We start from the raw sequence: 14697 nt of genomic DNA, 5'->3' as shown, positions 1-14697 counted from the left end.
AATAATGTTGTACAAGAATATATTCCATTTAAAATGTATACCATTAAGAAAATATTGACTTGCGTATGGAAGAATGGAGATGTATACCTTCAAATCTATTGAACTCAGGTCTCCAACATGTTACAAAGTAAAATTAAGTAAATCATGTCGCTCAAGCCTTCTGTAATAAAAGCACAGACATGGAATGGCTAATAATAGGAGTGTGTTCCAACAAGAGATACTTTCCTGTAATTTGAATGAGCCTTTATGGCAGTGGTTCCGAAACATCATTTGGTCAGGATCCATTTTTGGGTCATGTAATCCTTAAAATATCCAAAACAAACAAACATTTCCTATATTTTATCAAAAGAAAATGTTCCAAAACGTTTTAAACAACACATCCTTTGACAAATTTGATAAGATTTATATTCTGAAATTATTGTTTTCCTGCTTGTCGTTGTTCATGATCATGTAAAAGAAATATTGTACTGTACATTAGGGTAAAGGCACTTCCTCAAATGTGATTTGCACATAGGGAGGTTTCATTGGCAGATGCCAGTACTCAAAGTTGTAGTAAAGGTAGAAACTCTTTTCCAACACAATCTTTTCATAGGCCTCCAATAAACTGATGGAAAGGTCTAGGTAGGATTGGTGAGGTTGGAAGTTGTGGTAAAATTTACGGATGTGTGTCGCCAGATTCTTCATGGAAGGCTGTTCAAATATGGTGCTATCATTGCCAAGGTAGACGGGTTCTCCGCTGTATAGGTAGATCTTTGTGTAGTTGGTCTGGGATCGACTTGAGAGCTTGGTCCCCAGCTCAGTCAGTTTCCTATATGTGCGGTGCACAAACTGGGAACAGTCATATGAATCAAACCACACTGTGGCATTAGGACCTGGCTCAGAGTTGACTGTCCAGGTCTCATAGTAGATCCCAGTCTCGTTGTCGTCCTGCACCCACTGGGCCATGTCACTGAACTGGTTCCCTGGGAAAGGAAAATGTATGGCTTTATACTGATTGAATTGTATAAATAGAAAGAAAACCATTGATTCATGGTCAGTCTCAGCCGAAGACCCACTGTACATTTGGCCGAAGCTTCCCATCCTCTGCTCTATTAAAAGGCGAGGATAACGTCATCAGCCAAAGATAGCCCCATAGCTGGCCCTGAACCCACACATACATAGTGTACAGTAGCTGCTCTTCAACTCAAAGATACCAAAAATGGCACTGTTTCTTGCCTTTCCCAATGTCATCAAAGAGACATCAAAGGAATGTATGGTTCTTTAAACCGAACAGAATTATTTTGTCAACGCACAAAAACTGCATACTTTAATGTAACCCTCAAGAGATCAGATGTCAATATGTAGCAAGTAAATAGGAACTAAATAGTGCCTCTAGGAAAGTAACTAAAATTCCGCTTGCAAATTAAGCTTTTGGCAACACCATAGAAAGCACATTCTTACCAGTGATTTCTCCTATTTTCTCCAAAGTGCCGTTCTGTGACCAATGTAGGTCATCAATTCCCTCAAAGAAGCATGCAGCTCCCTGGTTGCACCAGAAAGGAGGGTCGATCCTGGGTCTTAAGTGGGGGAATGTGCAGTTGCCCAACTGAAATAGTTCATACCACTCCATGGTATAGTTGGTCCCTGTCTCAGCACTGCTGAAGCCAATGGCATCATGCATTATATGCTGTTAATGAAAAAGATACAATTTTGGACTTTGGTATTGGTGAAATAATTTGGGGGGAGAGAAAGAGCGATAACCGTTTCTCCCTTTCCATGTTTATTCTACTCACAAGTTTCCCCAACACATCTCCATACTTAAATTCCCAAACTGGTGCTTGCAGTCGATACACTGAAATGACATCAGAGTCCCTCATGTAGGGTATGCGTCCATCTCTGTCACCAGTTGGGCAGAAGGGGTACAGAGCCTCGCAATAGGAGTCCACATCTGGGCGACGATCAAACCGCCTGCCCAAGAAATGCCACACATTAAAGTCATGAAGCCAGCCAGTATAGAGCCAGGTTATGTCAATAGTATTACACAAGGAAGTGGGGGGAGGCGTTCACGAGGCTAGTGTTGAACAGATAAAAAGCAGAACCACGAGATTCCGCCATAAAAGGTTTCTGTTCACAATGGCAGGCTCTAGTCACATAATTGAAAGGATGATGGTGATAATTTAGCTCTGAGAGTATACAAATGGAACTAAATGTGCCCCAACTGTATATAAGTCTATGTTTAGTACTAGTGTTGATGATATCTTGTTTATTATTGTATATTATTGCATGTCTTAAATGTCTTGATGAATTGAATACAAATTGATGAATGGACCACAATTTGGAAACAGTCTTAACAATCATTGTAACTAATATCGTACCACTGCACTATTTGCAACTGTTACTAAAGTATCCATCCAGGGGCGTCACAAGAGGGGGAAAAGTGGGAATGAGTTAACTAGGGCCCAAGCGGAGGGGCCTTCATTATTTTATATTTTAGCTATTGAAAAACAGCAGATATACAAGCTCACAGCAGATCTACAACAAGCTCGCAATGCTATTGTTCAATAGTTAAAGCACAAAATAATCGGTTAAACCCCTCCCCTTATAAGAACATTCATGGGGGGCCTGCAGTGAATCATTGTACCCAGGGCCCAAAATCTGGTGCGACACCCCTGTATCGATCAACTGTATCATGCATCGTACCTGTACGGAACGGGCCACTCTTGCTGTCCATGGACATTCCTGACATATGCGACAACAACATGAGCGAAGATGATGTGCATTAAAAACACCGCAGCCTCCAGGTGTCTCATTGTAGCCTCCTCTTTCTTGCACACAACTTTCCAGCAGCACAACAACTCAGCAAGAAGACATGTTCTTCACAAATACTTCCTAGTTGCACGTGACGTGACGTATGGTCACGTGGTTTTGTTGATAAATTAAGATATCACATGATTGTCTGCTGCCTGCAGCGGATATGGTTATGGACAGTACATTTACTCAAGTACTGTTTTGAGGTATTTGTACTTTACTTGATCAATACTTTTACTTCTACTACACTACCTCGGATCCAAATATTGTACTTTTACTCCACTACATTTATTTAAAAACTATATTATTACAAAACTTTCATTGACCACTTCAGCCCTAGACATTTTAGAAAATAGCCGTTGTGACGCATTGTGAGCTTGTAGATCTGCTATTTTCAAAAGATTTTGATACTGATACATTTGAAAACTTGAAATTGCACATTATGCATGAGTACATTATGCATACTTTTACTTTTGGTACCACTGCAGTGCATCTTCCGCGACAGCAGATGGCGACTGGGACGTTTTGACGGCGCATATGGCCCATGCCCACCCCTGCTACAGTCAGCAACATTGATGGTAGCGACTTTCTGCCTTTCGCAAGGTGAATAAAACTGAGGTGACTGTTCAACATTATCATATAATAACAATAGGCATGGCTAAGCGGGTCGCTGTGGTGTTGGCAGGCTGCGGTGTTTTCGATGGCAGTGAAATCCATGAGGCCTCCGCTGTTCTGGTCCATCTAAGCAGAGGAGGAGCAAGTGTAAGTTTTATACTTGTCGTTTATTTCTATTCACTCATGATGATCCCCAGTCTGATTCACAGCCTGTTGCTGCACCGCAGGAGTGACATGATGACTTCACACAGTGCCACACCATGATGCATATGTTTCAAGTAGGGTTCAAAAAAAGGACCATCGGTGTTCCTTGTGGGGGTCCTTGAAATTAAAACTGTTTGGGAACCAGAACCACTGTAGGCCTACTACAGTCAACTACTGGTTTTGAGTATTAAGGGGGGTTAAAGTATTAACTGTACTGTAGTGAGGTTGTGCAAGTGGGGGGGGGGGGACCATTTGTATAAAATCATGGCTGCAATTAATCCATGTTTAATGATGTGCATAACACACACCAGCAATAGGCACTTGTTGGCAAGTTCAGCTTTTGTAGCAAGAATTCTCAATCTCAACTTCTATATTAATTGCAGGTAAAGATGTTTGCTCCCAACATCGATCAGATGCATGTGGTGGATCACTTGAAAGGCAGCCCCACCGAGGAGAAGAGGAATGTGTTGGTAGAGAGTGCAAGGCTGGCACGTGGGAAAATCGAGGATCTTTCTAAGCTCAGTGTCCAAGACCATGATGCCATCATATTCCCAGGTTTGATTCAGATTGAGGGTCCCCGTGACTGTCAGAAGGAATACACTGCGGTCTACTCTAGTAAGCCTTGCCGAGCCATGAGGCACATAGGGCAGGAGCCTATTAGCCTGGAATCAGACGAATCCGCAGTGATATAGTCTGGCTACGCAAGGCTAGGAGCCTATCTCCTGTTACTGTAGCGTGAGGCAGCTTGATGTACAGTCATGTCATGTACAGTGATGTAACAGTCAAGTACACTCCCTGGACTTGGCGCTAGTATGTCGCGGGGACCCCAATCCAACCCTTGATGCTGAGTGCCAATTTTCAGTCTTTGACCAGGGATCGAACATCGAACCCCAACCTCCCAGTCTTAGGGCGGACACTCTAACCACAAGGCCACTGAGCTGGTCTACTCCTAAGTCTACTCTAAACCTAGGATCATCCACATTTTCTTGGGTTGTTACTGTGCTTTGATCAAAATGCTCTCTGATCCAAACTCACTTGAGACATTTTTGTGACAGCTTTGCATAGTTTTGTTTATTTTATACTATTTTTTGTGTTTTCACTTGAATGGCTTGGCAACAGATTTGAACTGGAAACACATCGACCCGAAACAACCCGGTTCAAACCTGCTGCCAAGGCAATCAAACAAAGCTATGGGGAAATTAACAAGAACCAGTGTTGCATTGGTGATTCAATGTTTGGGCATTATTAATTTGATTATCTTGCTTACATCACAATGTACTATGAGGTCAGTCTTATGCAGCACCTGCTGTAGTTTTTAAACAGAATTGGAAAACAAACTACAAAATCAGCCAAGGGTTTATCCCTCTTGATGTGATGAATAGCTGTTAACATGTAAAGCACATTTAATTTCCTCCATGCGTGACATGTCCTGCATAAATGGAACTTAGAGGCCCCCCAGACGAGATGCGATATTGCATGAGATCAGAACTCGGAGCCGGGGGTTGATCGGTGTTCATTTCAAACGACAGCGATCCTCTGTCTTGAATTCGGGCCCGGTATATCCCGCTGTGCCAGTGAAATATCTGATACCTTTTCAATCGAGCCAGATATCCTGGATTGACCACCCCTAGCGATCTCGGGCCAGGGTTGAGTGGGGAAAAAGTTTTATTTTATTTTTTCTGGCAGTTGATTGAATAAGAAACAAGGCTCCAGCCTCCACGGAAAGACGGTTCTCAAACTATTACTTATGATGTGTTGACATCATTACTTACGTATGATGTCTTGCCTCTCTCCTACATTATGCTTCTGTGTTAAACAGGCGGTTTCGGGGTAGCTAAGAACCTGTGTACCTGGGCAGTGCAAGGGAAGGATTGCTCTGTAAACGAGGAGGTGAAGGCGACCCTACAGGCATTCCACAGTAAGGGCAAACCTATAGGTCTCTGCTGCATCTCCCCTGTTCTGGCTGCCAAGGTGTTCCCAGGCTGTGAGGTCACTGTCGGGCTTGAGAATGACGAGAAGTGAGTCACGCACTTGATGTTAATTTATGTGTCATTGTTGCACAGCACAATGGTGTCGTTTGCCAAAAAAAATGTTATTTTCGGCAAGCACCAGGGGTGTCGCAACAAATTCTGGGTCCTGGGTACAAGGATTCACTCACATTGTGTGCTTAAACTATTGAAAAATAGCAGATACAAGCTCGCAGCTACAAGATCTACAGATCTACAAGCTGTGAGCTTGTAGATCTGATCTACAAGCTGCAAGCTTGTAGATCTGCTATTTTTGAAAAATCGTGAACATTTTTGCAAGTCTTTGAATATTTCAAATCCTTCTAAGGTTTTTTGAAAAACCTATGTTTCTATGTCAGTGGTACTCAAAGTTTTTCATGCCAAGGACCCCCAAAATTATATGTATTTGGCCACGGACCCCCATCTCAAAATATTTCGTTCCAGGGACCCCCCAGAAGCAAACTTTTAGTTCCAAATGTTCTTTTTCCCACGCTGTGAGCTTGTATATCTTCTATTTTTCAATAGTTAAAGCATAAAATAATTAAGGCCCCTCCACCTTGAGCCCTAGTAACTCAGTCCCACTTCCCCCCCTTGTGGCGCGGCTGACACCCTGGTGTCGCTTGCCAAAAATCAGTTATTTTCGGCAAAGCAAGTCCAGATTTGTATTGTAATTCCCTGTTCACAGGTATCCAGGGACTACTGGCACCGCAGAGGCCATCAACCAGCTGGGCTGCAAGCATGTGAGCAAGAGCGTCAGCGAGAGCCACGTGGATGAGAAGAACAAGGTGGTCACTACCTGTGCCTTTATATGCAACGCTCCACTCCACGAGATCTTCGATGGAATTGGAGCGATGGTGCAGGATGTGCTGAGACTTGCCTGATGTTCTTGTGACTCGATGGTTAGAAAGAGAGAAAAAGAGAAATGTAGCCTCTCTTTTTTTTCGCTACTAAATGTACATGTGCTATAGATTTCTAATGAACTGTAGAGGTGTTAATGAAGTATACCATATCAGGAAAACCTTGGACAACATGTCACTCAGAGAGCACTTGTATTCCAGTCAATTTGTTTAGCTCATAGGTTTTACCTAGCAAGTTTTTGACTAAGCAGATTTCAAATCAAATGTAAGGCACCAGGTATTTAATGTGTATACCACTACTGTGCCCTGAGGTTTATTAATTTAATTCGATTTCTAGGCAGCAGTGTCACAACTGTTCATTTTATTTATTGTATTCCCCAACGTGGTCCCTAAATATTTGGTATAGCAAGAAGCACTCCCAATAAAATGCAATAGTATGCCTCATCTATGGTGGATTAATGTACAATATGGGTCTAATAGTAGGGTTAGTGTTAGGGTCTGAACCATTATTTACCATTTTGGTTCACCTTGGTCTCCTTGTGTAATAATGCTTGTGCACCTCAACCCTGTAATGCATCAAGATATACAGTAGATATGTGTGTTTCAGGACAACCTGGTCTATTGGATTGTATGCTGCAGTGATGTCACAGGTATAAATCGCTATGTTACCGTTGGCCCGCACCTCAATAGGAATGGTGTGAGTTTCACTTCATTGAACTTTGCATAGTTACATGACCAAGAAAAGAAAACAGAAATTTAATCTCACAGAAATGTATTCGGATCACGTAGAACAATAATTATCAAGATATTTGGCTTTTCAAAACTGTTCTCCCAAGTCTTGACAATTGGCTGAAAACATACCAAAAACTATTACAATTTTGTAAATGCATACGTTTCACCCCTCCCCCAAAAAAACATTTGCAAACTACTTAAATTAGCTATTAAAACAATTTTTCATATTCATGATATAGGTGAACTTTCTACATGTGATTTCTCACCATTTTCAGATATGAAAACAGTTCAGAGTTATCTTTTTTGTTCTCTATGTTTCCTATCATATCAACTACTCCTTCCACTCCCTCCATGGACAACACCACAGAGGCATTATCCTTGAACTTCCCTACAAGATCCTCTTGGCTCAGTGGCTTCCTCCAGTGGCCATAAAAGGTATCACATTTGGCTTTACAACTCTGCCCCTGTTTGGTTTCTATCTCAACCTCACAATACATCTCGTTGAAGTTGGGATGGTTGTCCGCAGGGTTCTCCACCTCCACTCTGCAGAGGAGCTCCTTCAGAGCAGGCCTTTCCATCTGAGCTCTAGTGAAAGAGTCAACCGTCACTTGGTTGTCCAGCAGAGCTGAACAGGCATTGAATTGGAACGAGTGCCTGGCCTGATGTTCTGTGGCTGGGAAAGGACAATTGACGTAGTTGGAGGGAGGTACTCTAAGGATCACCCTTCTGATTTGACTCAGCTCAAATATTCCAGCTGTGCTTTTAAGCTTATCTTTGGCTGCCAACATTGCATCCACAACCCAGTGCATTCCCAAATGTGCAGGGAAGCGTTTGGTGGCGACATTCTGCTCTTCCAAAGTCCATTTGAACCCACCAGCGACGGAGCTAACCAGCTCTGATGGACAATAGTCTGTGTAAAAAACCCCGAAACCAGACTCCAGATCTAGGATACCTGGATTCCCTTCCAGTCCCAACCATGCCAGCTGTGCTGCCTCCAGGCCTCTCCGTGCAGCATTCCCAATGTGAAGTGGTTTTGTCTGGGTGGCAGCGTTGGCCAATGGAGCCCCAGCCGAAGAGGCTGCAATAGCCAGGGCATAGGCACACTGTGTTGGGGACAGGCCCATGAGCTTAGCTGAGGCCGCAGCGCTTCCCATCACACCCACAACAGCAGGAGGGTGGAATCTGAGAGCGTAAAGGAGTAAAAATATGTCCAGATTAGAATGTGATTCCAATCTGTAGTGAATGGTACATTGCTTCAGATGCATTATGTAAGAACCTGACTTAAAAAACTTTGTTTTTTTACAACAAGGGTTCATATTTTAGATTGTAATTAGAGAAAAGAAAAGATGAGTGTTAAATGTTTTCATGTACTGCTTTCTATTGTTTTAGAGCTTTTAGTATTTGGATTTCAGTGGGTGGGGGCATGCGTACAAGTGGCTAAATATGTATTTTTAGACACAATTTCTTTGTTACTATTTACACCAGCCCCCATAAGTCAAATCTGCCCATGAAAGATTGCGGTGACTAAAACGATAGAAAGAAGTAAATGAAAACATTTTAACACTAACTCATCTTTTCTTTTCTCTAATGACTATCTAAAATATGAACCCTTGTAGTAAAAAAACAAAGTTGTCCTTTAATACAAACAGTGGAGTATTGCTAATTGAACTCAAGTGTGTGGGAATAGATTGCTACCAGGGCTCACCTTTTGGGGATGTTGCAGGCTTCCTTGGAGAATCTCAGGAGTCTGCCCTGCACATCAATACCAACATTGAAGGCCAGCAGCAAGTCTAGTCCAGAGGGCTTGTAGGGTAGGACCTCTGCCAAGGCCAACAGGGCAGGGAGCACTGCTCCTGATGGGTGTGTGGCAGGGTACCAAGTGTCGTCAAAATCCATAGAGTGCACCTACATAGTAAAATCCCTTTCGTTAATTGAACAGTATAACTTTTATTTATTTAAAGGTTGTAAGAATTGTTCCATTAGGATGATATTAGCGGCTATCAGAGTTCAAACTGGTGCAAAATGTTGACGATTTACTTACATCTATTCTAGGTATTATAATAGACAATCTTCCTTACCGCTACACCATTGACAAAGGCAGCATAGTGAGGAGGAAGAGACACTCGTGGTCTTCCCCAGACAGTGCTGTTTCTTTCCGACTTGTACAGCTGTAATTAGACAGGACAAAATGTTTGACAAAAGGATGCTACACATGGAAAATTGTGTAAATTATGGACTCATCTGCATCCTATAAGAAAATTAACTGGGTAGCACTGTATACATGATGTAGCCTATGTCATACTGTATACACACACACACACACACACACACTGTATACTGTACATTACCTTGCTGTAGTGAAGAGTCTTGTTGAAGACTGAAGTCCTAGTTCCAAGTAGCCCCACACCCAGAGTGTCCAGCATCATTCTTTTGCTCCTAGAAATCACCCCATCTGTCAGCTGAGATGCATTCAGACTGGAGATGGCTGCTCCGAAGCTTTCTGTGATACCCTGTGACCACAAACACAGTTAACATAACACAATTTACATAATTCTGTGTTTGAATTCACTAAAGACCCACTTTATGTTTTATAGGTGTGAATTTGATTTCTATTTTATATTGCCAAATTGACATTTCTTTCTATGGTCCATGCTGATAAAAAAAATATGCCACTAATAATGGGACGTTAAATACCTTGCGTAGCATTGTTCTCTCTCTCTCTCACCAGTATCTTGCGACAACTGACAATTTGGTGGTTGCTTTTATACAATTTGTCTGGTAGTTACCGACTTTCCAGATTGACCAATCCAGGCATTTTGAGAAGTAGGAAGTTTCACTATGATCTTGACTTGATGGAACAGGGCTGAGGAATCAAATGAGCTTTTATACAATTTGTCTGGTGGCTACCGACTTTCCAGAATGTCCAAACCCAGGCATGTTGAGAAGTAAGAAGTTTCACTGTCTATGAGCTTGACTTGTCTAGTGACTTGATGGAACATGGATGAGGAATCTTTTTATTATTATTATTATATTATTTTGCTTTGTAAATTGTAGAATTGTAAAATCTATTCTACTGTACAGTATATTTCATTGGTAACCAAAGTTGGGCCAAAACAGAGGTCATGTCATGTGTTCCCTTTTCTTTGTTCCAGATAAAAGTCTAGCAGCTGCATTTTGAGCCATAAATGGGAAAGGATGGATTGAGTCAACGCCAGGGGTTACAGAAGTTCAACCGGGAGGTGATGAAAGCATGGATAACTGAAAAGGTGAACAATCAAAAACCCCATCTCCATAAAAAGGATCTTGGAATCTTTTGGGTAGAACTGAAAGCTTCATGCGCAATAGGGAGTTTTTTAGGGAAATGAGACACTTCAATCAAACGCCCAATGCAAGCATGTGACCATTTTTAAGTAGCTTGCAAAGCTGCATGGTCAACAGATCTCAGTCAGAATTATTAGTGTGGTTAGTACTTGTCCATCCATCCATTTTTCCAGATAAACTTTATTTTGCCATGCTACTCCTCCCACATGTGCTTGCAGTTTTTAATTTATATTACGTTTTTTTTTTTTTTTTCTTTTCATTAACTTGAATGGGAAAATACAAAAATTAAACTTTTACAAAATATGGAGTTGACTGACATCATAGACCACATATGGGCATTCCAAGATATGGGTTTAATATTGATGACATCAGGGATCTCCATATGGGCATAAAGGGACATGGACGGAATTCATTTGCAAGTGTGTCTTGTGTCATGGTAACCACACTTGCAATTTCCCAGATTTCTTTCTAGTTAGTTAGGATATATATATATATATATATATATATATATATATATATATATATATATATATATTCCACAAGGCCACTAAACTGCTCCACAAGGTTAGTCCACAAGGCGCAAGCTGGTATAAAAGGACAGTGTCATTTCATTTCTTGTTATTTTATTTTATTGACACAGATTTAAAAAATCTGGAAATCCTTATGGTATATGGTATACTTGTCTTATAATAACAGGCCTACTCCTATAAAATAATGTTCATTATGTTATGTGTCCAAATATAGACTTTTGGTCTTCAGGCACAAAGAGGCTCTGAGCCACGCTGCTATAAGTCTCTAGGTGTCGCCCTTTCCATGTTTTCTATCTACTTTGATTTAAAACTGGCAACTCAATCGGTAGGTAAAAGGTTTTGTTGTTGAGTAAAAAGAGCTTGTCGAATTTATGTCATCAATCAACATAATGTATTTTTCTACTTCTATTTTCTATACCACACTTTAACATTATTTAGACAGCTGAACTTGGGAAAACACGGTCGAGAATGATACTTGGGAATGTGCGTGTTCCATGCTCGTGACCTAAAAGAGAGATTTTACGTTTCTTTGATTTTTCTTTGATTCTTTGTGGAATTACTGAAGACAAAAATGTTTTTTAATTTTTATATATATATATAGACATATATATATATATATATAGACATATAGGATCTATATATATATATATATATATATATATATATATATATATATATATATATATATATATTTAAAAAAAATTAAAGTGGGAAACGAAGGACCAATAAAAATGTGTCTGTGACCCACAAATCATGGGTCCCGACTCCCGAAACACAGTTTGGGAAACAGTGAGTTAAACGGCACAGCGGTCAACATCCCCTCCTCCTACACCCACCACTTGCTTGGTGTGATAGGCTACATAAACAACCCACTGACATTCTCCGTTCCATTCAGACTCCACTAGTTCTATTTGAGCATCAGTGGAGCGCAGCAGCGAAGAGTAGACCACTGTGGCTGCTCGAAGATGGCACTGGCGGACACAGATCGCGGAGTGTCTAACGGCGCAGCGGAGTCAGGCTCTCCATTTTCCGAAATCATTGAACTGAATGTCGGCGGACAGGTCTATGTCACGAGACACACAACTTTGGTCGCCGTTCCAGATTCACTACTATGGACCATGTTCTGCAAGAAGTCACCCAAGGAGTTGGCCAGAGACGGCAAAGGGCGCTTCTTCCTGGACAGAGACGGCTTCTTGTTCCGCTATATTCTAGATTATCTCCGGGATCTGAACCTGGTCCTTCCAGATTACTTCCCCGAGAAGAGCAGGCTGCAGAGGGAGGCTGAGTTCTTCCAACTGCGAGACCTTTCCAAGCGCCTGAGCCCCAGCATGAGCAAAGAGAACTCCATCAGCGAAGAGATCTGCCAGAGCGACACTGAGGAAGGCGCGCCCCAGAGCTCCAGCGGCGTGGACACTTTACGCATGATGTCTGCAGTCGGCAGCAGTACGCGCTCTCCCTCGCTGGACTCCAGAAAGTCCGGCTACATCACGATAGGATACCGAGGCTCCTACACCATCGGGAGAGACATCCAGACCGACGCCAAGTTCAGGAGGGTCGCCCGCATCACGGTGTGCGGGAAGACGTGCCTGGCCAAAGAGGTATTCGGAGACACGTTGAACGAGAGCAGGGACCCCGACCGCCCCCCGGAGAGGTACACGTCTCGGTACTACCTCAAGTACAATTTCCTAGAGCAGGCTTTCGACAAGCTCACGGAGGTGGGCTTTCACATGGTTGCGTGCAGCTCCACGGGCACGTGCGCCTACACCAGCAACGACCCGAACGAGGACAAGATCTGGACGAGCTACACTGAATATGTCTTCTGTCGAGACTAGACAGAAGACTTCTGTCAACTGGCCAACAGTGGTGGAAAAAGTACTCAGATGTTTTACTTAAGTATAAAAGTAGACCTACTGCAATGTAGAAATAGGCCTACTCTGTTGCATGTGAAAGTTTGGAGTTCAAGATTTACTTAAGTAAAAGTACAAACGTATTGGCATCAAAATGTACTGAAAGTACCAAAAGTAAAAGTGCTCATTAGACAGAATTTCATATTTCAAGTTTTCAAATGTTTTTTGAAAATATCAGATCTACAGGCTCACAGTACATCTCATCTGATGCACTGTGAGCTTGTAGATCGGCTATTTTCAAATGGCTGAAGTGGTTGTATGTTTAGTAAGTAACTAACTAAAGTTTTCAAATAAATGTAGTGGAGTAAAAGTACAATTGGATCTGAGATGCATGTAGTGAAGTAGAAATAAAAGTTTTGGAAATACTCAAGTAATGTAAAAATATCTCTAAATTGTACTTAAGTACAGTACTTAAGTAAAAGTACTTGGTTACTGACCACCACTGCAACTGGCCAAAAATAAACATTGATTTGTGTTGAACATAAAGATGTATCAAAATAATAGGCAGATAGTAGCCTATTATAGGCTATAGCACAATGTTCCACCTATTAGCACAAATCCTTTTCATAAGTGATGAAATAGCCATTATCACACATCAATGAATATGTAATTTACATCTTAGTTAACTGCATATCAATATCATGTTTCAGTTATGAGTGATAGGTGTAGTGGACACCATTCAAGCACAGAAAGAACCTTGCAATTATTCAGTGTTATTCTAGACTTGCTTAAAAAAATAGTTTGGTCAAGTTTTGTATTTTCTAATAGGTTACCCCTAGCAGTTTCTCAATGATGTGATGGCAACTGTGTAAATTTGCTATTTCGAGTTGTAGGCTATTTGTTAACCTGTTCATATGAAATAAAATCTTCTACTGTCTTCTGAGTTAATCATCCCAACTTGCTCACCAATTCAGGTTTACCATGTGCTGTTATTTGTGTATATTACACATTTCTAAATCCAAAACACAATTCCAGTTTGCATAATATGTACTGTAGACAAGTCTATAGGAGTGTATTGTCATCATCTTCAACAAAGGATAAAATATCTTAAAACTACCGGTACAGGAGTGATTTATTTGGAGAATATGTTTGGTGAATATCTCAATGCAAAGCCCTCTCCCCTTCTAGAATTGTATTCCATGCATTGTGAATCAAAGACAACAAATGCACTATTGAACTGAACATCAGGCATGACAATAAAAGTAACACCTTCATATTCTAAGAATTCTAAGACTTACCTTTTATATCACGGGTTATAATTGACACTTAAGCCCTAGTTATAACAAGATTTTAAGGGAAATATTTAATGCCCTGTATTATGATCTGTGGACATGACCTGTCTTGGTTTAGTTTATTGTTTTAAAATGGGCACTTTGGTTATGTCTACTCCCAGGACGTACCAACTGTCCAACCTGTTATTAAATTGGACGACCAAAGAAACCAACATCTGAATGCAGTTACAAATATCAGTTTCCAATTCAACACACCCTTTTTGTCACACATTCAAAGGCATGATTTCTAGACGGAAAAAGCACAGCTGTGCACATGCACATATGATGTCATTACCATTTCAAGTGTAAATAATGAAAGGGTCCAGCTGCACAGGAATAAGAGGGCTCCGTCTGCCAGAGATCATGAATGAATGCAATGTTCTTGTTTATGAGTGGCTATGTACTGTACTGTACAGCCTGGGCTGTGTACCCGTGTTGAAAATGTTAAAGACTAAATGTCTCTCTAA

At 41.2% G+C, this 14697-nt stretch overlaps 4 protein-coding genes across 4 annotated transcripts; 2 read left to right on the top strand and 2 right to left on the bottom strand.

Moving 5' to 3' along the window:
• Nucleotides 1-2: 2 nt before the first annotated feature.
• On the bottom strand, nucleotides 3-2837 carry cln5 (CLN5 lysosomal BMP synthase). Its single transcript, XM_080753403.1, has 4 exons — nucleotides 2680-2837; nucleotides 1773-1947; nucleotides 1441-1666; nucleotides 3-962 (listed from the first exon to the last, which is right to left on the bottom strand). Exons 1-4 carry the CDS (start codon nucleotides 2787-2789, stop codon nucleotides 475-477), a joined length of 999 nt encoding a protein of 332 aa, XP_080609529.1. The 5' UTR covers nucleotides 2790-2837; the 3' UTR covers nucleotides 3-474.
• A 604-nt stretch (nucleotides 2838-3441) lies between these two features.
• On the top strand, nucleotides 3442-6493 carry LOC308308040 (glutamine amidotransferase-like class 1 domain-containing protein 3, mitochondrial; the record flags this gene model as incomplete). The annotated part of the gene is made up of 4 exons (XM_080753406.1): nucleotides 3442-3549; nucleotides 3990-4161; nucleotides 5426-5624; nucleotides 6298-6493. 4 exons carry the CDS (start codon nucleotides 3442-3444, stop codon nucleotides 6491-6493), a joined length of 675 nt encoding a protein of 224 aa, XP_080609532.1.
• A 956-nt stretch (nucleotides 6494-7449) lies between these two features.
• Nucleotides 7450-9907, bottom strand: acod1 (aconitate decarboxylase 1; the record flags this gene model as incomplete). The annotated part of the gene is made up of 5 exons (XM_080753549.1): nucleotides 7450-8383; nucleotides 8907-9106; nucleotides 9280-9369; nucleotides 9550-9711; nucleotides 9896-9907. The coding sequence occupies 5 exons, from the start codon at nucleotides 9905-9907 to the stop codon at nucleotides 7450-7452; spliced, it is 1398 nt and encodes a 465-aa protein (XP_080609675.1).
• Nucleotides 9908-11968: 2061 nt separating this feature from the next.
• Nucleotides 11969-12903, top strand: kctd12.1 (potassium channel tetramerisation domain containing 12.1). Its single transcript, XM_080753404.1, has one exon. It carries the CDS (start codon nucleotides 12018-12020, stop codon nucleotides 12882-12884), a length of 867 nt encoding a protein of 288 aa, XP_080609530.1. The 5' UTR covers nucleotides 11969-12017; the 3' UTR covers nucleotides 12885-12903.
• The last annotated feature ends 1794 nt before the right edge of the window (nucleotides 12904-14697 follow it).

Source organism: Nannobrachium achirus (assembly GCF_963921795.1).
Source record: "Nannobrachium achirus genome assembly, chromosome: 22".
Lineage (NCBI taxonomy): Eukaryota > Metazoa > Chordata > Actinopteri > Myctophiformes > Myctophidae > Nannobrachium > Nannobrachium achirus.
This window is presented reverse-complemented; position numbering and strand designations above follow the sequence as displayed.

Coding starts and splice junctions, on each gene's coding strand:
- cln5 (XM_080753403.1), bottom strand. CDS start 2,789: ATGAGACACCTGGAGGCTGCGGTGTTTTTAATGCACATCATCTTCGCT. Junction 1,948..2,679: donor GAGTGGCCCGTTCCGTACAG/GTACGATGCATG, acceptor TTTCTTGGGCAG/GCGGTTTGATCGTCGCCCAG. Junction 963..1,440: donor GAAAATAGGAGAAATCACTG/GTAAGAATGTGC, acceptor TTCCTTTCCCAG/GGAACCAGTTCAGTGACATG.
- kctd12.1 (XM_080753404.1), top strand. CDS start 12,018: ATGGCACTGGCGGACACAGATCGCGGAGTGTCTAACGGCGCAGCGGAG.